Genomic DNA, 27,350 nt, shown 5'->3' with positions numbered 1-27,350 from the left:
CACTTTTAAAACAGACCTCGAAACTCATTATGCTAAATTAGGTGATTAAAAATCACATAAAAACAATTAATGGTCCAATTCCTATTATCATAATTTTCGTGGTATATTATAGATTGCATACCAAGGGGGTACGACAAAAAATTGTGTGAGAATTTTGCCACTTTTTGCTACCAACTGGTCCACTCTTCCATTACTAGAAGACTTCCATTTCCTTCTAAGGTTGAAGCGTTATAAAGATGAAATCTGAACATCTAAACTGAAGTGTTATAAAGATAAAATATATATATATATGTAGTTAGAGTATACAGAGATAAAACTTCATCATCTAAACTGAAGTATTATAAAGATAAAGCTTTAATATCTACAGATAAAACTTACTTTAATGGATACGATTAAAATATACAAAGATAAAATACACAGTTTACCGACAACAGAGGCTAAAGCCTTAAATATTTTGATTTATTTAGCTAATTTTTATAGTTTAAATGTAATATTCGTTATACAAAATTACAAAGCTAAAACTTAACTACAGTGTTCAATTCAGCAAAATGATTTTTTTTTATGTTGGTAAGCACAAAGCTACACAATGGACTATTAATGCTGTGTCTATCACAGGGATCGAATCACAAATTTTTGTTTTTTTTAAGCCTTAGAGTTTATGATTATGTTACAACGATCAGGTAACAGAACAACCGAATGTATGAGCTTTAACAAATAATTAATTGCTAGGCTGTTAGGCTTTTAGAAAACAAAACAAAACAATTACTTTTCTACCTTTCAAGCTTCTCTCTAGACCATTTACTAAGAATACCCTCAAAACTGGATATATTCTCCAGTTCATAATACTTATGCAATAAGAAACAACCAGTATTAAACTCATTATCAAGGATTAGAAGAGGGGCTCGAATAATTTATATTTATTACATGTTTTAAATAAAACAAAATTTACAGTTTTCAGTACTGATAGAATTGTTCTGATTAATTTATAGGCAAACATTAATAACTTAGAGTTGGCAGAATTAATCTCATGCGACGAAAACTGTTATCGACGTCTTGCACTAAATTCTGACACATCCTGTTATCAATTAAAATGTTAACATGCACAGTGATGTATTTAGATCCATTATTGAGCGTAAATAGATCTATTCCTAAGTCAGCGATATAATGTTTAGAATTTGTAAATACCCGACAGGAAACTTAAAATTATAGAATTATAAGTCAAATATTGGTTCTACATTTCAGAAATACACTAAAGTAAGGTAATATGATGTACAAAAGAAATTTATTCATAATATGATACATAAAGTGATATATAATGTGAGACATAATGCGATATATAATGTAATATATAAAATGATTCATAATGTGATATATAATGTGAGACATAATGCGATATATAATGTAATATATAAAATGATTCATAATGTGGTATATAATGTGATACATAAAGTGATATATAATGTAATATATAAAATGATTCATAATGTGGTATATAATGTGATACATAAAGTGATATAGTAGAGTATAATCTTAGGTAATATGGAATTTTAATTTGTGGTACAACACAAAGGCTAAAAGCACCTTTAAACTTGTCATAGGTTACATATGAGAAGCAATACCACTTGACCAGGTATAATAGAAAGGTATAACGTTTTAGAAAAACGTAATTACACCAAGTGGTATTACATGCTGTCAGTGTCTTAGTGTGGAATTAGTCTAGACAAAATGTCAAAAGGTATCTTGTTAGATTTTAACCCATTCATTATAGATTTACAATGGGTTAAGAGATGGTGGCAGAAGGTCACGATGGCAAATATGACTTTCACGTTCATTCCCAATATGTTTAGTCAAATTTGTATCCGATTATTATATTTGTTTTGAATTTTGCGGAAAACTACGCGAAGGCTGTCTGCGCTATCCGTCCCTAATTTAGCAGTGTAAGATTAGAGAGAGGGAAAGCAGCTGGTCATCACCACCTACCGCCAACTCTTGGGCTACTCTTTTTACCAACAATATTGTCACATTTATAACTCTCCTAAGGCTAGAAGGGCAAACATGTTTGGTGTGACGGGGTTTCGAACCCGCATCCCACACATTACAAGCCCAGCGCCCTAATCACCCGGCCACCAGTGATTGAGGCGAAAAAGTATATAAGGTAATATGGCTTTAATCTCCGAAGACTCCTTGCCTTACTGGATGAAATACAATATACTAATTCATGATGAACAATCATATAGAACGTTTACACATTACAATAAATGATTTGAAACAGCACCCTACGTGTACAAGTTTCGACGTGATTTACACCTTCTTTTTGAGTTATGTTTGTGTGAGTTTTTTATATCAAAGCCACATCTGGCTATCTGCTGAGTCCACTAAGAGGAATCGAACCCTTGATTTTACCGTTGTAAATCGGTAGACTAACCGTTGTATCAGCGGGGACTCTTCAGGAGTTACTTACATGACATTACAAGACATACTTTATAACACATCAACATGTTGACTTGCTGATCATTCGTCATTATTTACTACTTCTTGTTGTTGTCTTTTTTTAAGACTTCATGATTTATAATATAGCTTTAATATTTAATGTTATAAAAAATCTGATGTTTTTTAAATACTTTATATAACTGACTTGTTAAACGTAGAGCGTAAAGTAAACATAAAGTTTGTTTTCTTGTTGTTTCATAGATAATTCTTAATGTGGTATATTCAGCTGTATTTGTAGCGTGGTATATTTAGCTGTATTTGTAATGTGGTAGTTATAGCTGTATTCATAATGTGGTAGTTTAGCTGTATTTGTAATGTGGTAGTTATAGCTGCATTCATAATGTGGTAGTTTAGCTGTATTTGTAATGTGGTAGTTACAGCTGTGTTCATAATGTGGTATTTAGCTGTATTTGTAATGTAGTTATTCAGCTGTATTTGTAATGTGGTAGTTACAGCTGTGTTCATAATGTGGTAGTTTAGCTGTATTTGTAATGTGGTATATTCAGCTGTATTTGTAATGTGGTAGTTTAGCTGTATTTGTAATGTGGTATGTTCAGCTGTATTTGTAATGTGGTATTTTTAGCTGTATTTGCACCATTGTCACATTTTTAAGTCCTTAGTCTACTATATTTGGTTCAAATCATCTTTCTATAGCTATGCACTTAATTAATAACAATTCGCTATTTAAATGTTTCTGTCTTAAACATATTTTTAAAGCTATATACAATATATATAAAATACAGAGATTTTTTAGTTTTTATTTGACATGATTCTTTGTGTAGCGACATAACAATAGAAAATGCGTTTCTAGAAAACAATGTGTCTAAGTTACCTTTTGTTGGTGTTCTGACTAGTCTCTCGTTGGTACAGCGGTGAGTCTACAGATTTACAACGCTCCCATTAGGGTTCGATTCCTCGCGGTGGACGCAGCTAATAGCCTTATGTGACTCTGCTATAAGAAAAGATACGCATGCTGTTCTAACTAATAAATACAAAAATTGATACTATTATGAAATAGTTCATGGCTCTTCACTATTTGAATAATTAGAAAATTATTGTATTTTACTGTTACCACAACAATAATCAAAACTTCTGGTTTAAATTTACCATAATTTAAACTACCCACATAAAGGCTACATAGCAAGAGTGACAAGGTGGATCCCATGGTTAAACCCTCTTTCTGTTTATAATAATTTTGGTAAAATGGGTATCCTACACACACTTTTCTTAATTTCAAGATGCTCATAATTTTGACTACAGGAATTCGGTTTTCTTTTAATTTCTTCTCGACGTGTCTAATCACATTTTCTACTGGAGTTTTAGTAAATAATGATATTACATCAAGTGATACAAAGTAGATCATCCTTTTCTAATTATATGTTTTCGATCTTCTCTACAAATTATACAGAAGTCGTAACTGTATATTGTATTTTATCTTTCAAGAAAAAGTACTTTTGTGATATAAAACATGCTATTTCATAAGATGACGTACCTACAATTGTACTCTGGGTCTAAAGTTGTTTTTGTTTTTATGTATTTTTGGTGCAATTAATCTACTTGCTACTAAACTTTTTCCCTTAAGGAATTACAATTATACTATTTTAACACTAGTTTTTTTCACGATATTTATTTATTGGGTTATTCCCAAGCTTTCGGTATGTATCTTTCTTTAAAATATGTCTTCTGCTCCTATAATGACTTTTGTTAAGTATTACAATTCGTCTACCTTTTACTGCTTTAAAAATAAATATATATTTTTTTTATTTCATCGATTTATTTCATCGATTTTACTATCAATATTATGTTTATTATTGTTCAGTTTAAATTAAAAACATAATAATTTAATGACTTTCTTTTCTAATAGCCTCTACCTCATTAGAACTTCTTATTTTACTCGATTTCAATATTTTCATAATTTATTCCTTATTCGCGAGTTCGAATCCCCATCACACCAAACGTGCTCGCCCTTTCAGCCGTGTAGTACAGTCGTATACTGGTACAGGTTTGTTGATGATACAATTGCTGGATTCACACACACTTACCAGTTTTTTCAATCACGTTAACTCGATACACCCCAACATTAAGATCTCTAGAGCTGATATACAATTTGAAATAGAAATCCACAGAAAAATCATCCATAGTGGATTGTACTATCCCTGGGACGCAGCATATGTAACAAAACAAAACTCAACATATTAAGAAACCAAGTAAACACAGCCACAAAACTATATAACCTGATAAATGTAACGATGAAATCAACAAAATAAAACAACATTTCATCAACATCAACAAATTTCTTCAAAAAACCGTGGAAAAAATTATAAGCACACTCCTAGACCAACAACAAACAAACAACAATAAATCCCAAGATACAACAAACTACAAAACCTTACACTGCTGCATCCCATATGTTCTCGACACCAGCGAAAAATAACCAACATTTTTTTTTTTTAATTTCGCTCAAAGCTACATGAGGGCTATCTGCGCTAGCCGTCCCTAATTTTGCAGTGTAAGACTAGAGGAAAAGCAGCTAGTCATCATCACCCACCGTCAACTATTGGGCTAATCTTTTACAATTGAATAGTGTGATTGATCGAAACATAATATAACCCCCCACAACTGAAAGGGCGAGCATGTTTTGTGTCCAACATTTGGAAAAACGTAAAACACAACATTCTAGTAAACAACAAATTTATTCATAAACCAGGTAAAAAAAAATAAAGTTCATACTATATAGAAACTTCAGTGACAAACACAATACTAATATAACTTATAAAATACAATGGAACAACTGCCTGCTCCCCAGTGGCTCAGCGGTATGTCTGCGGACTTACAACGCTATAAACCGGGTTTCGATACCCATGGTGGGCAGAGAACAGATAGCCCATTGAGTAGCTTTGTGTTTAATTCAAAACAACAACTGCCACGACTTCTATATTGGAGAAACAAGCACAAATTGGAAACTAGATTGAAATAACACAAAAAACACCTTCACACACTTTTGAACAATGCTAATCAAATAAACACAACATAACTACAGACAATTCCCACATACTAAGTAGGAAACAAATATAAACAAACGCAAAATAAAAGAAGCCCTACTTATACAACTAAAATCAAAATTAAACCAATATAAAGGAACACCTTTATGCCTATACTAATTAATACCCTAACAACCCACTGCAACGCCACCTACAATCCCGTAGCCATTTACACTCTTGTTCCTAAGATATGCGCCTAGAAACGAACAGTTGCAAACTCTCTCTTTCTTAACCTGAAGATGACCTAGGAAGGTCGAAACGTTGTTCTCTGCTTATCAATAAACATGTTAATACACACACCAGCCGTTCTGAGATACATTTTTATTTCAAGGGATTTCTCGTCATGAAGAAACAAACAAACAATCTTCCTACTTCGCGAATCTACGTGCAAAGCATAAGCCTTTTTCTAACACTTTATATACATGAACATTTAGACTTTCTAGTTGTTTGTCACAACAAATTAAGCAATTTTACTCATTCGTTACCCAAAATTTGTTTGTTCTTAATTTCGCTCAAAGCTACTTTAGGTCTTGCGCTAGTTGTCCCTAATTTAGTAGCGATAATCAAAACTACCCTCTGAAAATCTTCGTCCACTCTCTTAACAACGAATACTGACATTGACCGTTACATTGTAACGTTCTCACGGCTGATCACAGCAAGCATGTTCTGTGATGGTACTGGAACTTGCGACCTGCTGATTTCGAGTCAATTTCCCTAACAATTTATGTTCTAAACCTTGATGAAGCCATGATTTTCTGTTTTCTTCTGAGATACACAGTATATATGTACAGCAGTTTTTGATTGAAGTGTGGCAGATATTGGAACACTTTTACATGGCGTGGTCTAAGAAATTAGCCAATAAAGACACAATCTGACACAAACCTTTCGCAGTTACCAAACTTGTTCAGCTATCTTAAAACCTGTCGCCAACCCTTTAATGGCTTCAGTTTTCATTGTGATAGCATGCTATCCTTTGTTGTCACTGCTTATAGATTCACATGAAGAGGGGCATAATTGTCTTTCATACCCGCTATCATGTCCCTTAGACCCATGACACAATCAGTTTATTGAACAAATACATATAAATGAAGTTTTGTGTATGTAGGTATGATATAAATGTTAATAAAGCGTGTTTCTTGTATTTTTTCTTATAACAAAGCCACATCGGGCTATCTCCTGAGCCCACCGATGGAATCGAACCCCTGAGTTTAATGGTATAAATCCGAAGACATAACGCTGTACTAGCGGTGGGCCTTAATAAAGCGATCAGTCAATTCACTTAGTACAGTATATAAGCTTCATCTGTAGTTACAAGATTGCAACATTGATGTTTCTAAGCATTTATTATGAAATTATACAATTCAGTTGTAATTTAGTGAGGTAATTTAGAAAAAAAAGTTTCAGACTCTTAAACAGAAATAGTTTTTAAGCAAAATTTTGCTTAATAACCATTAGGACAGTTTCAACAAATACTAGTTGTGCGAGTTGCAATGTTTTGTCGTTTCTAGTCATATAAAACCCGTTTTTTAGCCACGGTATATTAGCTCATAGGACAGATCTGAATTTACATTTTTATTTGCAAGCAAAAAGTTTTATTACAAATCTTTTGTCCGATTTGAGACCTAATTACAGTTTAGGACTCAGGAGGTCATCCCCTTTCCATTGATGTGTTTAACCACACCGAAAGTCTTATATATAAATCTTGCAGAAAATAACTTCAAATTGAGGGTAGGCAGGTAAAGAAAGTTGATGTGTAAAAAAAATATAATTGGATATACGCGCGCCCAACGCTTGGTGTTGCTGGTGCATAAAATTATAGCTTATAAAATGGGGTTGTTTGGTTTTGTTTTGAATTTCGTGCAAAGCTACTCGAGAGCTATCTGCTCTAGCCGTCCCTAATTTAGCAGTTTAAGACTAGAGGGAAGGCAGCTAGTCATCATCACCCGCCGCCAACTCTTGGGCTACTCTTTTACCAACGAATAGTGGGATTGACCATCACTTTATAACCCCCCCATGGTTGAAAGGGCGAGTATGTTTGGTGTGACCGGGATTCGAACCTGAGACCTTCGGATTACGAGTCGAATGCCTTAGCACACTTGGCCATGCCGGGCCCCGTAAAATGGGAGCAAAGGTCTCATAGGTTAATTTACTCTAATCCTGCCTGCAAAATAAGTTCAAGACAGGAACAAAGAACAAACTTTCTTTCTTGATAACGAGAAACCCTATTTTTTAGAAAATAAAATTTATGGACGGCTTGAATGGAAAGTGAAAGAAACGTTATTACAATGCAAAACATTTCGACAAGCTTATGTCACCATCATCACTACCCATCCAACCATCTCTTGCCACCAGTGGCACAGTGAAACATCTGGGGACTTTCAATGCTAATAACTGGATTTCGATACTCGTGGTGGGCAGAGCACAGGCAGCCCCATTGTGTAGTTTTGTGGTTAATTTTTAATAAACAAACAAATCAAGCTGTCTCCAAACTTTAAAATATAAAATTGAAAGAGATTTTCCTTATGGCGTACCTTGTGTTGACCGAATTATGCCATAATGATACAGCTGAACAGATATAACCAGCGACATATTTTTCCTTTTTTTGTTGTAAAATAAAATAGAAACCAACGAAAATGGGTACTGCACTGGCTCGTTTTAGGTGATAATTGGTCAAACTACTATCATAACGTTTTGACGCTTAAACATATGACATTATTTTATAAAACTGTTTTTTTATAGTCAGTAAATCAAACACACCGTGTTGCTTTACGTCTTCGTAAAGTGTTTTTTTTTCTCTTTTCAGTTTGTGCTAACCAATTAAAGATCAGTTTTTTAATATTTTAACTAGAACGTCTTTCGATTTGAGCTAACCAATTAAAGATTAGTTTTGTAAGTATTTTCATTAGAACGTTTGATATCTTGACCTTTTCTCTTGTAATGTGTACAATAACAGTTATGTGTACCTCAGAGATAATATTCTTGTTTGAATTTTGCGGTTTTTGTCAGGCTATCTCAGAATATACATCAAGTCGTCCCTGCATGTGCTGGCAGAACTCTCACCTGATTGGGAAAAGTTTGGTGACCAAGGCAACCAGTGGTTACAGGGCCAGGTGCCTGTGCCACAGCTTTTAACAGAATTTCAAGTAAGTAAAATTCAACAGAGGCTAATGACATTTCGTAACTCATAAAATTTAAGATTGACTAATACGTTTTTAAATAATACGTATACAAAATAAAAGGTCTATTGTTGTTGTTTTTTGAATTAAGCACAAAGCTACACATTGGGCTATCTGTGCTGTGCCCACCACGGGTATCGAAACCACGTTTTTAGCGTTATAAGTCCGCGGACATGCCGCTGAGCCACTGGGGAGCAAGAGGTCTATTTATAATACTTGCATTTCGACGATGCATTATTGAACACTGTTCTGCGTACACCCCAATTTTCACTGTTAAACCGTTGGCAGATATTTATATAAGTAGTACAAAAACGGATCCTTTCAGATGAAAAAAGAGAATGCTTTTAAAGTAACTGTTTTGCAACGATAATTAAAAATCAACTAGTTGAACCAAAGAAGGTAAGAAAGTCGTGATGACGAGAAACCTACTTGAAGTTAAAATGTATTCTCAAGACGACTGGTATGGGTATTTAATTAAAATAAAGTACAGGGTTACAAACTCTCTTTCTTAACCTTAAGATGAACTAAAAAGGTATAAACGCTGTTCTGTACTTTCTTTTAATTAAGATTTTAATACCCATACCAGCCGTCTTGAGAATACGAGGTTAGAAAGTGTGTAAAACGTTCTTATCGGGCGAGAAAACTCATTAACCGATTTGCAAAAATATCAAGAAAAAACAACAACAATAATAACAAAACACAAAAAACTCTACCAGAAGTCCAGAGTAAATAAATACTTTTCAACGAAACATAGACAGTAAGCTGCCAAGAAAGAGTTCGTTTATTTTTGAATTTCGCGCAAAGCTACACGAGGGTTATCTGCGCTAGCCATCCCTAATTTTGCAGTGTAAGACTAGAGGGAAGGCAGGTAGTCATCACCGCCCGCCGCCAACTCTTGGGCTACTCTTTTACCAACGAATAGTGGGACTGACTGTCACATTATAACGCCCCCACAGCTGAAAGGGCGAGCATATTTGGTGCGAGGGGGTTTCGAACTCGCGACCCTCAGATTATGACTCGAATGCCTTAACTCACCTGGCCATGCTAGACCAAGAGAGATATTTTAATAAATCGAGATGGTGGGAAACTCACTTTAGTGGTCGTAAGCGGTTTTGTAAAAAGTTAATAATGAATTATCAGTCAGTAGTAGCTAGCTGTCTGTGTCAGTGATTTATCGAAAGATTGTAGGTTGAAGCCTTCGATATGCTGCTGAATACACTATGCTGTCAGTTATGCTACTCGACTTTTAAAACATTTTGCTTTTTTTTCCACAATATATCTATTGTATGGGGGAGATGGATTTCCAGCGCTCGTTTCAACATTTCAATCGCACAGAAATTCATAAACGACAGATTTGGAATAGTGCATATATGTTCTCTAGCTGCTTGAATTAATATGTCACATAAACACATATGTCAGCGGAGTATCACTTGTTATAAGTAACCGCAGTCTGTTTACTACAATATTGTTATGATTTCTTGCAGGTATTCTTCTGGATGGTCCATATTTTACTAATTCATCCACATTTCTTTGTTTTTCAATGTTATCAAGTATAACAGACATTTTAGCTTGTAAATTCCATATTTACAATCTGAACACTTTTCTAAGAAATATGTATGTACGCGTATTTTGCGCAGTAAAGGTTTGTTACCTGCCTTTCCAAAAGCGACTTGTTTTCTGTAGAATTACACTACATATGAGACACCAATCCACATCAAAATGTAGTTCAGATACACGGCGTTATATCGACCATAAATATTGTGTAAATTGGTGATATAACGTTTTAACGAAACGCACACAAATCCTTTTATACAATTAATTATTTCCTTTTGTTGACAAATAGATGTTAATGAGATATTGCGCATTTTCTGTGTGACAACCAAACCCCATTGGTTGATTAATCTGTCGTTCAAGAATTATGTGACGTAACATAATTAACTGGTTCACACAAGAAAAGAAAGAAAAGATTATTTACATCCTAATTCTGCTAAGAAAGTGAAAGGACACCTAGTGGTGAAATTATAGAGTGGAAGAGTACACGTTTTGAAACTGAAAGTAGTTTTGGCTGTCAGTAATAGTTGTTTGTTTGCTGGTGGTTAATCAATGAACTATCTGAACCCCTCCCACAACGGGTACCTAAAAGCGGTTTGTGGCGTTATAATGTTGGAGACCTACCGCTAAGCCAGGAAGCTAACAGAAATTGTAAGTTTTACTTGCATTTAAAATATCTTGTTTTTTCTAACATGATGTGTTACTAGTTTGTTTTTTTTGGACGATTTTGTTAGGTTGGTTTATACTTTTTGAGCAAAACTACAGTGGGCTCTTTGTTTTGTCCACCGTGGGGAATTGAATCCCGGATTTTAGCGTTGTAAGCCCAAACTTATCGCCGTCCTACTGGGAAATTTGTGGTTGGGAATAATCCTTTTTCGCTTATCAACAGCCTTATGAACAATGTGTATTTGGAGTCATGGTTCTAACATTACATTTTTATTAATTCTTTTGTAAATACAATCGTGGTAGTTTAATGTAGCTCATAGATTGATATTTGACAAACCATTTGGTAAATTGACCAGTTTTTGATAAATTTATTGTTTCACTGAAAACGAAGAGCTTTGTTTTTGAAATCGAAATGAAACTACTAGTTTTTTGCCTGATTCAAGTTTGCATAGTCTAATTGTTAAAAAATAACTTTTTTTCTTAAATAACTGAATTCCATTTACCAATTTTTCTGGTAAAAGAAATAAGGTAATGTGATAACTATAACACCAATGTCTAGTTGAGATTTTCGTTTGAAAATTTCAGAAGCAATCATACAAATATCAAAGAAATAAAATAATTTGTACAACAAATTATAAGAACCAATTATGAATTTCCACTGTTTAAAAATGAGCTTTCATAAGTATATTTGACCGATTATATGTTTTTAAAGTTAATGTTTAATCATACGAAGTGTTATTACGACTTATAAATAAGAACTGAACGCAATTTTTCCATAAAGGTAATCAGTTTCATCACAATAATATTAAAGTGAAATGTTACACAAAACTGTAAACCTGGTATAAACGAGACACATTTAAACCAGGGTACAATTCAAGGCTACTGAAGAGCTTATTTATCAAGTTCTTACTTGACACTCAAAAGTCATGTTTAGCAGTTATTCTTAAAACGACCAAAAACTCTGTTAATTATACCAGAAAACAAACATTTAAAGAGTCACTATTATAATATAGTCATTTAGCTTACTAAATCAAATGTTAATGTGGTTTTCTTGACACTTTTCTAAACATTTGCTGTTACTGAAGACGTTATGAAAGACTAAACTACATTAAATTAGAAGCGAAACAAATATTTTTACATAAGCACTAATTTTATTTTTATAGAAGACTTCTTGTGATAGTTAAAATAAATATCTATGAATATTCATGAGAGCTTCTCTAAAGTATTCAGTTTTAAATATTTAAAAGAGCAACGTTGTAAGTAGTCGCACTGTATCAGTCGTACTTTACTCCAATTAACATCGAATTTAAAACCACGACAAACCAAAGAAAATAACCTAATATAAAGAAATGGTTAGTTTCATTGACTTTCCTGAGCTCTCGTAGATTCTCATCAAGAAATTCGTAACGCCACGCAGTTACGATAAATAGATCTCAATACACATAATGTGTATTAACTCTACCCGATGTCTTTATAGATTATTGTTGAAGGGGTTCGCGGTGCCAGCTACGTTGGTGATACAGCTATTGATGACGTCGATCTCCAGCCGAACTCATGCCAAGCGTCCACATCTCAAGAAATAACGACGACAGGTAGGTAATGCCTCCAGTCCGTATTTAATTGCTCTAGATAGTATGAAATTTCTAAGCACACAGAAACACACGCACGCACATATGTATGTATTTTACCTTTCCAAGTGGATCTAAGCATTGTTTAAAAGTGGTTTCGGTGAACGTTTTCAGAACTTAAACCATCCATATCTATACACCATGTCATAGTCGTTACAATTGTGAGATAACTCGTGGTGGAATGATCTTTTAGGTAGACTGGTATTGCAATAAATTTAGCTATCGAGATATAAGAATGTAAGCTTAATACTAGTAGGAAAATGTATTAGAAGTTAGAATTACTTTTGATATTAAACGTACGCTGTGTGATTAGTTCAATGGGAAAATGGAGTTGTTTCTCGGAATGAATGGTTTACATTTAAATAGGATAGGACTAACCTGTTTAGAAGGGTTCTCAACAGAAGTGTAAGGACAATTTTAAACCAGGATTATGCAGTGCAGATGGCTAGAACAATGAAGAAAACAAGATGTAAATGGTGATATTATTTAAGAATTGAACAGAGAGAGAATTTTATTGGTAGGCTAAATTTTTATTCTTGCAATGCTAGAAGTAAGATAAATAAAACGGATGACCGTATAGCTCTGATAGGAACAGAAGATGTTGATATAATGGGAAAAAGTAAACCTTGACTAAATGTATATAGTTTGTATTATATAAATTTATTTGAAATACAGACTTGAAATAGGTTGTTTACTAGTGATATAATAGTAAAAAGATGAAGAAGAATGGCCTTATATATAAGGTGTGAATTACACCTGTTCAAGTGAAGTATATCAATAGGTTGAATGCATTTGAGTTTCTGTTAATGGTTATAAGAGGAGAAGACTATCAGCTTGAATTTGTTACAAACCACCTGAAGAAACTGATGAAATAAAATAATTCAACTATTAGTGAAGTTCATGGGAGATTTTAATTTCAGACAAATAAACCGGGAAATATTATAGGAAAATCATGATAAGTTTTTAGAAACTGATTAAAATGTTTATTTTTAAGAGCTGGTTAAGGAAACTAATAGGAATAACGCTGTTTTAGATTTATTGTTCACTGCTAACGGAGAAATGGTTGATAGGATAGAGCATAGGGAATACCTAGGTGCAAGTGATCGTCACTCAGTCAGATTTGACGTTTCGGTAGCTATGGAGATAAGGAATAACAAGATTTTGGTTCCAATTTTGAAAAAAGGAAACAAATCAGAAGCAACTTTTAATTTTTATTAAAGTTTTACTACCCATATCAGCCGTATTGAGAATACAGAAGCAAATTTTGTAAAGATGGAACAAAAAGTATCTTGTACGAATTGGAGCTATTGGATTAGATGAAGATATTGATCAAATGTGGAAGTTTAAATAATCTTAAATATTCAAGATAGACATACTTCTTATACACGTAAAAGAAGGAATAGCTGCAAGTGAAACAGCCAGGTTAGCTCACAAAGGGTAAAAAGGGTAAAATAAAAAAACAATCATTATAAATGTAAGAAGTTGAGATTGACTACATTAAGAGTAGATTTCAAAAATTATAGAAAGTCAGAAGGGTTGATCAAAGGGGATATCAAGTTTGTTTTGAATTTCACGCAATAAAATTTTATTTGGTCAATGGCCACAATTAAAAGTCTATACATGTTTAGGTATCTTTACGTTACTATAATTAGAAGTAGAAAACTAAATGATTGCTTGTTATGAATTTTATTCAACGTCACACAAGAACTGTCTACGCCATCTGTCCTTAATTTAGCAGTGTAAGACTAGAGGGAAGGCAACTAGTCATCACCACCCACTGCCAACTCTTGGGCTACTCTTTTATCACCAATCATATATGTAACGCCCCAAAGGCTAAAAGGGAGAGCATGTTTGGTGGGACGGGGATTTGAACCCACCCCTCAAATTGTGAGACAAGCGCTACAACCACGTGGCCATGCCGAGCTAGGGATATTAAGAAATCCACAAATGTATGTGAAAATGTTGGCTATAAATTATAAAAAATATCTTCGAATACATTAAGGGTATGTAAAATGTTAGGATAGGAGTAGGGTCTTTGAGGGATGATATAGAAATGATAATATCTTATTATAATGAATAACTAATTTATTAAGTTTTACTTTTCTTAATTATTATTAATGAAGATTTAAGCATTATTCCTGAATAGTTGCTAGAAGGAACTAAGTAAGAAATGATGATCACTTTAATTTTTAGCTTTTTCAAAGAATGACAAATAACCTGGGTTTGATCATATTTACCCAAGGGTTTTAAAATAGATTAAAGAAAAGACATGTGCGCCACCTATTAGTAATATTTCTAGGTTCTTGAAGAGTTACAGATGTTACAAGACTGAATGTTGGTTAATGTTCCTTTTTTTTTCACGTTAAGTGATAAAAAGTGTCCTTATAATTATAGGTCTATTAATTTTACACCACCAGCGAGAAACTTTTCAAAAAACTTGTTAAAAGATTTTTTACAGAGTCATTTAACAAAGTTTCACATTTTGTTGGATAACAAGCATGGTTTACTAATATCCTGGCATTCTTTGAAGAGGTTACTGGTTATGTAGATGAGGATAAGGGTGTATATTTAATGCATCTAGAATTATAGAAAGCATTAACAAAAAAACCACTTGGTAATCTTGTTGAAAAGCTTATCTCAGTAGATAGGTTGGCTCATTGGATAAAAAATGACTAGGTGGAATAAAGAAGGATTTATCCTTGGAAGTTCGGGTACATTGGGTTAATGTTACGAGTGGGATGACTTAGGGCTGAGGTGTAGGAATTTCGCTTTTTTGATTTACATCTATTACAAAGATAAAGAATGTTAAATAGATTACTTAAACTTGTTGATGACCTTAGCGCTTTGGGTGTTTTTGGTTGTGAAGAGGATTCTGTTATTTAACAAAATGGACTATTTGCTGAGTTGGGTGACTAAATGACGTTTATTTGTAATAATGCAATATAATTTGAGATATCACAAATAAGAATTAGGAGTATATATGTGAAGGGAATAATCTTAAGAGTGTCATTAAAACAAATCTTGATGTTCTAAGTGATCAGTGTTGCAGCTGGAGGAGTACTGTTTTGAGTCAGTTTCCTTAGATAGGACACTGAATTGTTGGGAGTAGTTCAGAAGACGGCTACAAGAAAGATACCTCGGATAAAAATGTTGTAACACGAGGATAGGTTAAGATCTATAACGTTGTTTTCTCTTTAGAAAAAGAAAAGTGAGGTTGGAACTAACTGAGGTGTTTCAGATTGTTAAAGAAATTGATGGTGTTGGTGAATAATCTTTTTTTCATATTTAAAGGTTGCAATGAGAAATTAGAGAACACGTCTTGTTTTATGTAATAAAATCGAAATAATATGCCGACTAACAAATTAGTTTCAAAGTGCACCGTCCAAAAACATAAAAGCATTTTAGTAAGAAAAAAAAATGAAAACAAAAACTTTCGACATTAAATCGATTTAAAAAGTCATCAGAATTAAATGCAAGTATATAAGGTTTGCATAGAGTTATGACTAAAACGGAATTCTTCCAAAAAAGAAAGGAGAGGCCATGATAAAGCTGGAGCAGAAAAACCTAATATTTCACATGTGAACATAGCAGTAATTATTAGACCCGGGGCATGGCCAGGTGGGTTAAGGCATTCGACTCGTAATCTGAGGGTCGCGGGTTCGAATCCCGGCCGCACAAACATGCTCGCCCTTTCAGTCGTGAGGACGTTATAATGTGACGGTAAATCCCACTATTTGTTGGTAAAAGCGTAGCCCAAGAGTTGGCGGTGGGTGGTGATGACTACCTACCTTCCCTATAGTCTTACATTGCAAAATTATGGACGGCTAGCGCAGATAGCCCTCGTGTAGCTTTGCGCGAAATTCAAACACAAACAAACAAGCAGTAATTATAGTTTAATTAATCCTGATCTTGAATTTCAGCAAGATAATGATGTAAAACAAGTTGTTCCGGTGAATAAGAGTACTTGTAAAAGATGTAAAAGGCAACATGAATAAACGTCATGAAACAGCAGCCAGTACTAATCTTATTGAAATGTGATGCTGGTTGAAAGCCTTTTGAAAAGAAAGTCCTACTAATCTACAGTAAATTAGGAAAATTGTATAACAAGAGATTAAAAGGAAATACAGTAACGACAAATAGCCTCAAAACTGGTAGTATTTTCAAATCCGATCGAAGCAATCGTATTGTTAAAGCTTTAGAAGGAGATGCCTAAACGTTATTACGGTTTAAATGTCCGAACCCACAAAATAACTACAAATCAATAAGCTTAAAGTTTTATCAGAAATTTTATACACATTGGTTTTTAAGTATGAAAAGTAAAAGAACACAAAATCAGAAATCTTTCTGGAAAATGTAAAATATTAATCACTGGTTATAGCCGACTAGTTACTTCTGGTGTCTCCAACTTGCAAAGCGGCATGTCTGAAGACTTAGGTCACTAGAAACTAGGTTTCGATACCCATGGTGGGCAGAGCATATATAGCCCATTGTGTTTAATTCCAAAAAATTCAAACAAACAATAACAGCAAACCCCTCCCTCAGTGGCTTAATGATAAGTCTGAAAGTTTATAACATCGGATTTCAGTTGTTGTGGTGGGCACAGAACAGATAGCCCATTGTGTACTGTTGCGTTTAACAACGAACAAACGTATTAACAAATCAAATCCATTAATCGTACATCTAATGATGTCCAGTAGTTGACATATAGTTATATATACTCATGAATTATTAATTATTTCTTTATCACAAAACATTACGTGGAGAAAACTCAGCTAACTAGTGTTTTGTTAAATTTTAATGACAAAATCAGCCTATTTTCTTATTTGAATTAGTTGTATGATGAATATGTATTCTAAAATGTTGAAATCAAATAAACAAATATGAAGTATCGCTCACACGAAGAAAATAAGTATGACGGGTCCAGTAATGTGGTATCAAAAGCACGTTAAGTCGAGGAATCTTTGGAAGTAGGAATAAACATGATGTGAAAAATATGTCACAAAGTTTTGGGCGTTCACACCATTTGTTTGTCAAGGTGATTAATATGTATTTATTTTAGACAATTATAATTACTCTTTTTTTGTTCATTCAAAAATTTATGTTCATTCCTGCAATAATTTGATAATACGTTCGCAGTAAATCAGTATATGTTTTTGAAATAAATACAGAATTCTGCTAGGGGTCAATGGAGTAATTACAAAAAATTTCCTCCCCGTATAAAAAATAATTGGGGCCCCCTATATCTACTCCTCTTGTCGGCAATTCTTAAGTTTGTTAGACTCTTCGGTCTCCATTTTCGCTCGGCTTCTCACAATTTTGAGAACAGTGGGGACAGACATACTTACGCCACTGGTTGTGGATCCTTACATAAAATAAAATTAGAGTGTAGTTTGAAATATTTGAAATCGTTAAAGTGGAAATATAGAGAATAAATGCAGTATGTTGTAGGTTGAACAACCGAAGGTAATCAAATATAAACAATATATATGTAGTTTAATATATATAATATTGTAGGTGTAATGTTTCACGCAATGTCCTTCAGGAATCTTTAGCTGATCAGTAAATTTTTAAAAATACCAACAATTAAAATAAACGTTCCAAATTGTAGGTTGCAGCGTGCAATGTAACAATATAATAAATGTGTGTAACAATACTGACAAACGGCTGAAATAATATGATAGAAAATTAAAAAGTTATATATATACACATATATATATATATACTCTTATACACGTGTATACAAATGCATATATAAACACACACACATATATATATATATATAATAGAATTTTTAAAACCAAAATACAGAACTAAAAATACGGTAAAAGTAACTAAAGGATTAGTTGATAAGTTATAAGGAAAAAAACAAGATAAATAATTAAATAAATACATAATGTAACAGGATTGCATAACTTATACATGAGCGTCTCAGCTTATAAAATGTGTAGTATGCTTTATGTGATTAGTTATTATATTAATATTAAATTAATCATTAGAGAAGTGCTTATGAACGTTTTCATACAGTAGAAGAAATATTATTTCAACATTCTTACTAACATAAAAAAAACACTTTAATATTCTTGTAAAGCTGATTATAAACGCAAGAAAGAAAACGCACTAAGACAAAATCAAAATATTGATTTAAAATGAGAAGAGATTATCATTACTTTTAAAATATGGTCACGTGACGATGTTTTTGAAAAAAATTATAACACAAAGATTATTTTTCGCATAATTTCATTTCACGGAAACAATTTTGATTTTTTATTTAAACGTATATAACAAGGCCAGTTTCTGGAAACATGCTAAGATGATATTCGAACAGGAAGGTTGAGAATAACCGTCTTATGAGACACTGTAATGTGGACAAGTTACATGCCTTTTGTCCTGAATATATGCATACCAAGACACAAAAAGAAATTCTCAGTAGCTGCGGATCTTGAAATTCTTGTAGGTAGGATTGAGAAAATTAAAATACGAGATACTTTTTCCTCTCTCTTTCTCTTAGCTGTATTTTTGTATGTTTGCAATAAGAAGTATGGTTTGGGCGTAAATGTCAATCAGGTATTTTTCCAGCCTTCCCTCAAGTTGAAATTCTGTTAAGCAGGGTTGAAGAGAATTAATCTGTGGAACCTCCGGCGTCGTCATACACATCAATCAACAGGGTTTGACTTCCTCAGTGAGTCTTTGTTTTTTGAGTTTCGCGCAAAGCTACATGAGGGCTATTTGCGCTAGCCGTCCCTAATTTAGTAATATAAGATTACAGGGAAGCCAGCTAATCTTCAACACTCACCGTCAACTCTTAGGCTACTATTTACCAAAGAATAGTGGGATTGACCGTCACATTATAATGCCCCCACGGATGAAAGGGCGAATGTGTTTAGTGTTACGGGCATTCGTACCTGCGACTCTCAGATTACGAGCCAAGTTCCCTAAACATCTAGCCATGTTGGGCTTCTCCAGAGTCAAAAGGTGTAATTAGATGTCAAATGTGTCAAGGGATGATTGAGGAAAATGCTGAACGTTTGTACGTGAAGAAAAAAAATAAATTCAAAGCCATTCTATGAGGCGCTAAGCCGTGACTGATAACATAAAATTCTATTTCATTTCTACTTCATTTTCACACCTAAATAAGCATCCCTGTTTCATAACCATACACAATAAATAATACTAACCTCAAAATGATGGAAAATACCGAAATGTTTCATTAAGAAACGCAATTATAAAGTTAATAATAAACAATTACATTAACATTGCAAAATAAAGCTATTTTACGAGATTCTAAGGTATTTATAGTCCTCCGAAAGGAGGTTAAGGTCGCCTGAAAAGGTCGCCTGTTTTTACTACTCACGCCACTCTACCTTAGTTTACTGTATTTTAGTCAGCCAGTAGACACTAAAATGATATCACATAAGGAATTCTTAACGATGTAATTCGTACTGTCAGTAAATCGTACTCTGTAAGCCACAACACAGCGAAACATATGGAGTAGTGAATTAAGAAATAAATATATCTGTGTATCTTAACTTTGGTTTTATTTACTCTCAAAAAAGAAAACTTTCGGGGACTCTGCGCAAGTACATCTGCTATTGTATTTGCTATACGTTTTGATGTATATTTTGAAAATAGAAAAATAAATTATTTAAATTTCGTTTTTTAAAACTGATGCAACAGATTTCTCATTGATTTTTAATTACTGTATACTGTAGATATACAATTAAAAACAAACAATTAAAAACTGTGCACAAGTCTTGTCACATATTAATGTCGAGATATAATATCTGGAATTTTTCAAGCAAGAATATCGACTTAAAAACTTAGGACTAGTTATGTGTAGCTGAGTAAAAAAATAAATTGTTACTGTTTCCTAGAAATGTCAAATATGACGTTATTAGATCAACAGACCCTTTTTAGTCCTGAAGAAGAACAGTCATCTATTTGAAAGTGTTCGAGTTTTTGGGTCTTTTGAAATCCACTTGAATTTTTGCGTGATCTTTTCTCTAATTTCATGATTAGATCTATAGTAGACTTTACTGAGGCTAGTTGTACTTCAACAGCAAACCTCAGTGAGGCTAACGTATTTTAATAGCAGACATTCATGAAACTGACGTACTTCAAAAGCAAACCTTATTGAGGCACATACCTCAATAGCAGACCTTCGTATGGCAACCATACGTCAATGACTAACGCGCTTATCAAAGAGACAAATTTACGTTTTTTTATTTTAGGCACTAACGCTGTAGGAAAGTTTGTTCATTTAAGTTTCATCGCATAAGATTAATAGGAAATTGGACTTTAATATGTGATATTAGTTTTTATGTTTGGAATAAAAATAGAACACTTTCGACTTCACGATCCAAGTACATTGTAAAAATTCGCCCTGCTATAATAATAGTTTACATATCTTTAGGTTTGTGTGAAATGGTAATTATTACTAGACCAATATTTAAGTTACAGTGTAATTGGTAGTAGTTCTCTTTCTATGTACTTTAACACAGCCGTTCGTAGTTGAAATATTAAAGTTAGTCAGATATCTAGATGTTGAATATTTTAAGATACGAACATATTTTTGATGTAAAATTACAATTTTGATTTCAAGTTTAATGTGAATCTCTTGTATAACAGCTGATGAGGATAAAAAAGTAAACTGTTTTCTGCGCATTTCATGATTTAATAAGCCTGATATTAATGTTGTATAAAGACGGCTCTATGGGTATTAAAACTTTAATTAAAATAAAGTAGAGAATATACATTTAGTGCAATTCTATAAATATTGTGCAAACAACAAAACATATCTTCTTCAGATTTGAGTTGAAAAATTGACATTTTTTTATTTTTGTAAAATGCTACACTAATATCAATTTTACTTTTACACTGCTGGCCAAAATCTTAAGGCCAATGAACACAAAAAAAATATGCATTTTGCGTTGTTAGACAAAACCACTTATTTTACTTTTACACTGCTGGCCAAAATCTTAAGGCCAATGAACACAAAAAAAATATGCATTTTGCGTTGTTAGACAAAACCACTTATTTGAGTAGAGCTTCGAAAGATGAAAATAAGAAAAGGGAAAATAAAAATAAAAAACCTTTTTAGCATTTAATAGGGAAAATGTGAACACTATGAAATTAGCCTAAATACTAGATAATCAAAAGTTTAAGACCATACTAAAACAAAGCATTAATCGGTAAACACGTAACAAAATTTAGTCATTTGTGTTCAAGCATTAGCATTGCCAATATCTCCCACTGACATCTCCTGTGTTACATTGGGTAAAAGCATGGCAAAGGCTAAAACGTTGACAGAGTTTGAACATGGCAGAATTATCGAGCTGAAAAAACAAGGACTCTCTCCACGTACCATCCCTAGTAAGACTAAACATAGTAAAACTGCTGTTGCAAATTTCTTAAAAGATCCTGAGGGATACGGAATGAGAATTTCAAGTGGTCAGCCCAACAAAATTTCACTGGTGTTGAGCAGGAGGATTCAACGGGTTGTTCAGCAAGACACCGGCCATCGTCAAACCAGATTAAGGCCCTTACAGATGAAGAATGCAGCTCAAGAACAATAAGACAGCATCTACAAGAGAAAGGCTTTAAAAACTGTAAACGTCTTTGAAGGCCATGCCTCCTTCCACACCATGAAACAGTTTGGTTACTCTTTGGTGAGAAGCACCAAACATGGGAAAAGTGGAAGGTTTTGTTCTCTGATGAGAAAAAAATTTAACCTGGATGGTCCAGGTGGTTTCCAACATTACTGGCACGATCAGGATATCCCACCAGAGACATTTTCTACACGACACAGTGGAGGAGGCTCCATCATGGTCTGGGGTGCTTTCTACTGCCATGGAACAATGGAGCTTTAGGTTATACAGGGGTGTCAAACAGCAGCTGACTACATTGGCATGTTGGAGAGAGCATCCTTATTGACTGAATACCCTCGCTTGTGTGGAAATGACTGAATCTTTCAGCAGGACAACGCTACAATCCACAATGCTCGCAGGACAAGGACTTTTGCATGGCAAATAACGTGATTCCTTTGGACCATCTAGCGTGTTCGCCCGAACTGAACCTCATTGAAAATGTTTGGGCATGGATGGAAATGGAAGTCTATAGAAATGGACGTCAATTCCAAACAGTGCATGATTTTCGTGAAGCCATATTCACCACGCCATGCCAAAGCGAATGTTTGAAGTTATTCGCAATGACGGCCGTTCACCTCACTACTGAGACCTCTTGTTGGGCATTTCTTACCCTGTTTAGGACTTCTTTTTGGTATGGTCTTAAACTTTTGACCAACTAGTATTTAGGTTAATTTCATAGTGTCCTCATTTTCCCTATTAAATGCTAAAAAAGTTTTTTATTTTTGTTTTCCCTTTTCTTATTTTCATCTTTCGAAGCTCTACTTAAATATGTGGTTGAGTCTACCAATGCAAAATGCACATTTTTTCTTTATCTTCATTGGCCTTAAGATTTTGGCCAGCAGTGTATAAACTCTCACAGTTACTGACTCCACTGAGGGAAATAATTTTTGAAATATTTAGGTTTGATATACTTTACTGAGTTTAATAAGCATGAATTAGACTTAATAAGGGTATTAACAAACGAATTAAATGTTACTTTAATTATGGTAATTTTTAAAATTCTTTACAGGCCGAACACTTCCAACAACAGCAAAGAAATACGTACCTGTAATAACGGTAATTATATTTGTCATCTTACTTTTATTTCATTCAGAACAAACGAATCATGTAAGAAAGGTAAAACAGAGTTAAAGTTCTTATGTTATCGGATTTTAGAAAGCTCTTTTAAGCAATTTCTTTTATAAAACTCTTTAGCATCTCTTAACTAGTATCGCTATAAAAACATAATACTTCAGACATGTGGAAGAAAGTTTTGTGGTCAGACAAGATTAAATTGAACATTTTGGTCTAAATTCAAAACGTTACATCTGGCTAAAACCAAACACAACATATTATCCGGGTGACATCATCCCAATTGTCAAGCATGCTGGTGACAGTATCATATTGTGGATATGCTTCTCATCAGCAGAAAATGGATAGCCTATCAGGATTGAGGAGAAGATGGATGATGTAAAGTAGAGGAGAATCCTAGAGGAAAATCTGCTTGAATCAACCAAGAATCTTAAACTTGGTCGAAATTTTACATTTCAGCAGGACAATGACTTACAACACATGGCGAAAGCAACAATGCAGTGGTTTTAAAAGAAGAAACTGAATGTCTTGAATTCAATAGAAAATGTATGGCAAAACTTGTAGAATGCAGGCCATCAATGATACCTCAACTTGTCAGAAATGGAACAATTTTGCCAATAAGGCAAAAATTACATTATCCCATTGTAAACAGCTGGTAGAAACCTATATAAAATGGCTCACAGTAGTAATTGCTGCCAAAGATACTTCCATCAAGTACTTACTTAGGAGGCTGAATACTTTTACAATCAGCAAATTCCAATTTTTATATATTGTTTTGCAGGTTTCGTTGACATTCAATCTCCTTCACGCATAACGGTATTAATTTTGATCATTAGAGTTTTAATAAAAACACGTTCATGAGAAAACTGTACTTGTGTTTCACCAAAATGTGACTATTGTTAGGAGTTGAACACTTTTGTAAGGCACTGCATAAAAGGATGTAACAGGAAAAAATATTGGGAAATTGTCATCATATCTTTATTTATATAAATAATATACCCGTGTAAATCTGCGCTTAACCTCAAACAAACAAATAAAGGTATATAGCTGTTTTAAAATTATAAAAGGAATTGGAAACTGAAGTATTTACTGCTGATCTAATAATACTTTGTTATTCTAAATAATACTAAATAATATGTCTGTCGATCAATCCATTTTTAACGAAATCATGAAACAGGAGTTTTATTTGCACTTTCACTGGTTTTATTGTTCTTATGAAATGTTAAGTATAAGGAAATATGCTTTCTAAAGTTTAGGTAGCATTACTTACTTTTTTATAAATTATATACGTAGAATTAAGTGCTTTATCATTTTTGCAAAATGTTAAGTGTGAACATACTTTGGTTAAATCTGTTACTTATTAAATTTTGTTTAGAAAAAAAATCGATACTAATTCAGTAAGCGAAGTTACAGCAGTAAGTTTATCAGCTAATCTTTCAACTTAGAAGTAAAATATATTGGAAAGCAGCTGTTGTTGATTTTCATTTTCGTGCATGTTTATTCAAAAAAAAAAAAATGTTCAATTCATGTAACATGTCTAGTAGTAATGCTCAATTTAACCTGAATATTGTAATACGAGTTTTACAAAACTTTACAAAGTGATCATCTAAGTATTAAAACTGAGCTGTTGATAATGAATAGGATCCAGTAGAACTTGTTATACAGATTTTACAAAAAATATATATATTTGCCTGGGATAGCTTAATTTTAGACGTTAAGGATTTTTAGCTTTTTTATAACTGTTAATTACATATATATAATAAAATAATTATAAATATATAGAACTAACCACGTGCCTTATATTCCTTACTTACCAATACCACGATTCTGTTGTTCTGAATATAAACATGAGAAAACATTTCTTTAACATTCATGTGTATGGAATGTAATCGTAGGAGTTTGAAATCATCAACACAATGTCTTAACTTCCGAGTTTCACTAAACAAAATAGATGATAGTGAATTCAAGAACCATGCCAATAATGGTCCTTTAACGAAGTTACCTAATTTGTAAACTAAATATTTTACAATATATATATTTTTCTATTGCGAATTTTACTTGATTTAAATAACAAGTGACAGACATATGTTTATTATTATTACTGATTTATTGATAATATTTTATTTTATTTTCATTTAGAATTCAACTTCTATCGCGGTAATTACTACAAAACCCACTTTTTTCTCCACTGGGCCTTCAAACACTACCTCAACAACAAATGTGTCAACTACAATATCATCAACAATAGCTACCACTACCACACCAACAATGAAGGCTATCATTTCTAAATCAACAAAAACTACCACAGTGCTAACTACATCAACTACTGCTACCACACCGATTACTACAACAGCTATGACTCCATTAGCTACTATAACTACTACCACACCAACTACTACAACTACAACAACATCTACTATCACACCAACTACTACAACTACAATAACATCTAGTACCACACCAACTACTACAACTACAATAACATCTAGTACCACACCAATTACTACAACTACAACAACATCTAGTACCACACCAACGACTACAACTACAACAACATCTACTACCACACCAACTACTACTACAACAACAACTAGTACAACTACCACTACACCAACTACAACAAAAAGTACTATTACTACCAAACCGATTAAGATAACAACCACCCCTTTTTCACCCACTTCATCTACATCAGTTATAACTTCTCAACCGATAACTGCAAAGGTGTTAACCGCAATAACTAAAAAAGCCACTTCAAAATTTATTACGACACCTTACTCGCCTAAAAATGACAAAACCCTATCAACCATTCTAAGAAACTTACCATCTACAGGAAGTACTATTTCAAAATCTATGACGCCGGTTAAGTTAACAATGTCTGAAGAAGCCCTGACAGCTACAACACCTATGATTTCTACTGCAAGGACGACAAATGTCACAACAGCCCACCACAAATCTGGAAATCCTTCTGCATCTACGGGCAATTCTGGCCAGAGTCTTTCTCCACTTACTATTGGAATTGTCGTAGTTTCGGTAGGAGTGGTAGGTTTCATAACTTTGCTTGTCATCGTGTTGGTCAAAAAGAAGAAGAAAGGAAAGATGATGGAAGAATATCCCGAAATGAAATATCTACCAGACAATGAAGTTTTGGAGTACGCTGACACTGCTGTCGAAGTCAGCACTTAAACAAGAGAAATGTAGTTTGTTCCACAAGGAAATGGAGCTACAGTTAACAAATAATGGCACCTAATAGAACTTTAACTGGACACAAGCCGTTGTTTAAAAGATCACGAGAACAAGAACCCTCGTCGATCATGATAGCTGGAACTGTTGTAAATAAGCTGTAATTATGTTCATAATTGTGGACTGTAAACAGGTTTTACAGGACTTAACAGTCAGTGAAAGATGAATCCTCTTTGTTGATCATCTATTATAATGTATGGGTTTTTATGTAATTTTTAAACTAAATAAGGACTCTTTCCGTGTGCTTATTGTAACATTCTAAGTATATACATATAAATATAAACTGCTGAATAGAAGCAATAGATAACATGGAGGCCAAATAGCAGAATATAGCATTAAAAATTGAGGAAGAGTCCACTAGAAAATTAGCTGTATTAGAAATGTTAAAAGAGACTTTTGTAAAATAAAATACACAGTTCATATTTAATGTTTTTCACTAAAAATCCATTTCTATGTGTTAATCATCTAAATGATTGGCTTATTCTGGTGAAGTAGTAAAACACACACATGTAATTTTTTTTCTAATCCAAACTCAACTCTATAAATTAATAATCTGTATTATTGGTTTATTCTAGTGAAGTAATAAAAAGCATGCTGTTTTTTTTGCGTTTTATTCTTTCAATCCGAACTCAACTGTATGAAGTAATTATTTATGCTATTGGCTTATTCTAGTGAAGTAATAAAAACATATAGCTCTTAGTTAACGCTTTCCAATACGAATTCAACTGTTTAATACATCAAAGATCATTTGAAGATGTTAAACTCTTGAGGAATATTTTGCCTAATTGCACGTTAATAATGTTATTCTATTTTTTGTTCTCTTGAGGACTTTTAAACCATTTC

At 33.2% G+C, this 27,350-nt stretch overlaps 1 protein-coding gene across 1 annotated transcript in view; it reads left to right on the top strand.

Moving 5' to 3' along the window:
- The window catches only part of LOC143241087 (uncharacterized), a 62,846-nt gene extending 35,738 nt beyond the window's left edge, over positions 1 to 27,108 (top strand). Inside the window, exons 6-9 of the mRNA XM_076484614.1 lie at positions 8,538 to 8,674; positions 12,402 to 12,516; positions 23,206 to 23,252; positions 25,407 to 27,108. Coding sequence (XP_076340729.1) covers positions 8,538 to 8,674; positions 12,402 to 12,516; positions 23,206 to 23,252; positions 25,407 to 26,450 — 1,343 coding nt within the window. The 3' untranslated portion in view covers positions 26,451 to 27,108. The remainder of the gene's footprint in view (positions 1 to 8,537; positions 8,675 to 12,401; positions 12,517 to 23,205; positions 23,253 to 25,406) is intronic.
- The last annotated feature ends 242 nt before the right edge of the window (positions 27,109 to 27,350 follow it).

The sequence above is a fragment of the Tachypleus tridentatus genome, chromosome 2, assembly GCF_004210375.1.
Source record: "Tachypleus tridentatus isolate NWPU-2018 chromosome 2, ASM421037v1, whole genome shotgun sequence".
NCBI classification, from domain to species: Eukaryota; Metazoa; Arthropoda; class Merostomata; order Xiphosura; family Limulidae; genus Tachypleus; species Tachypleus tridentatus.
This window is presented reverse-complemented; position numbering and strand designations above follow the sequence as displayed.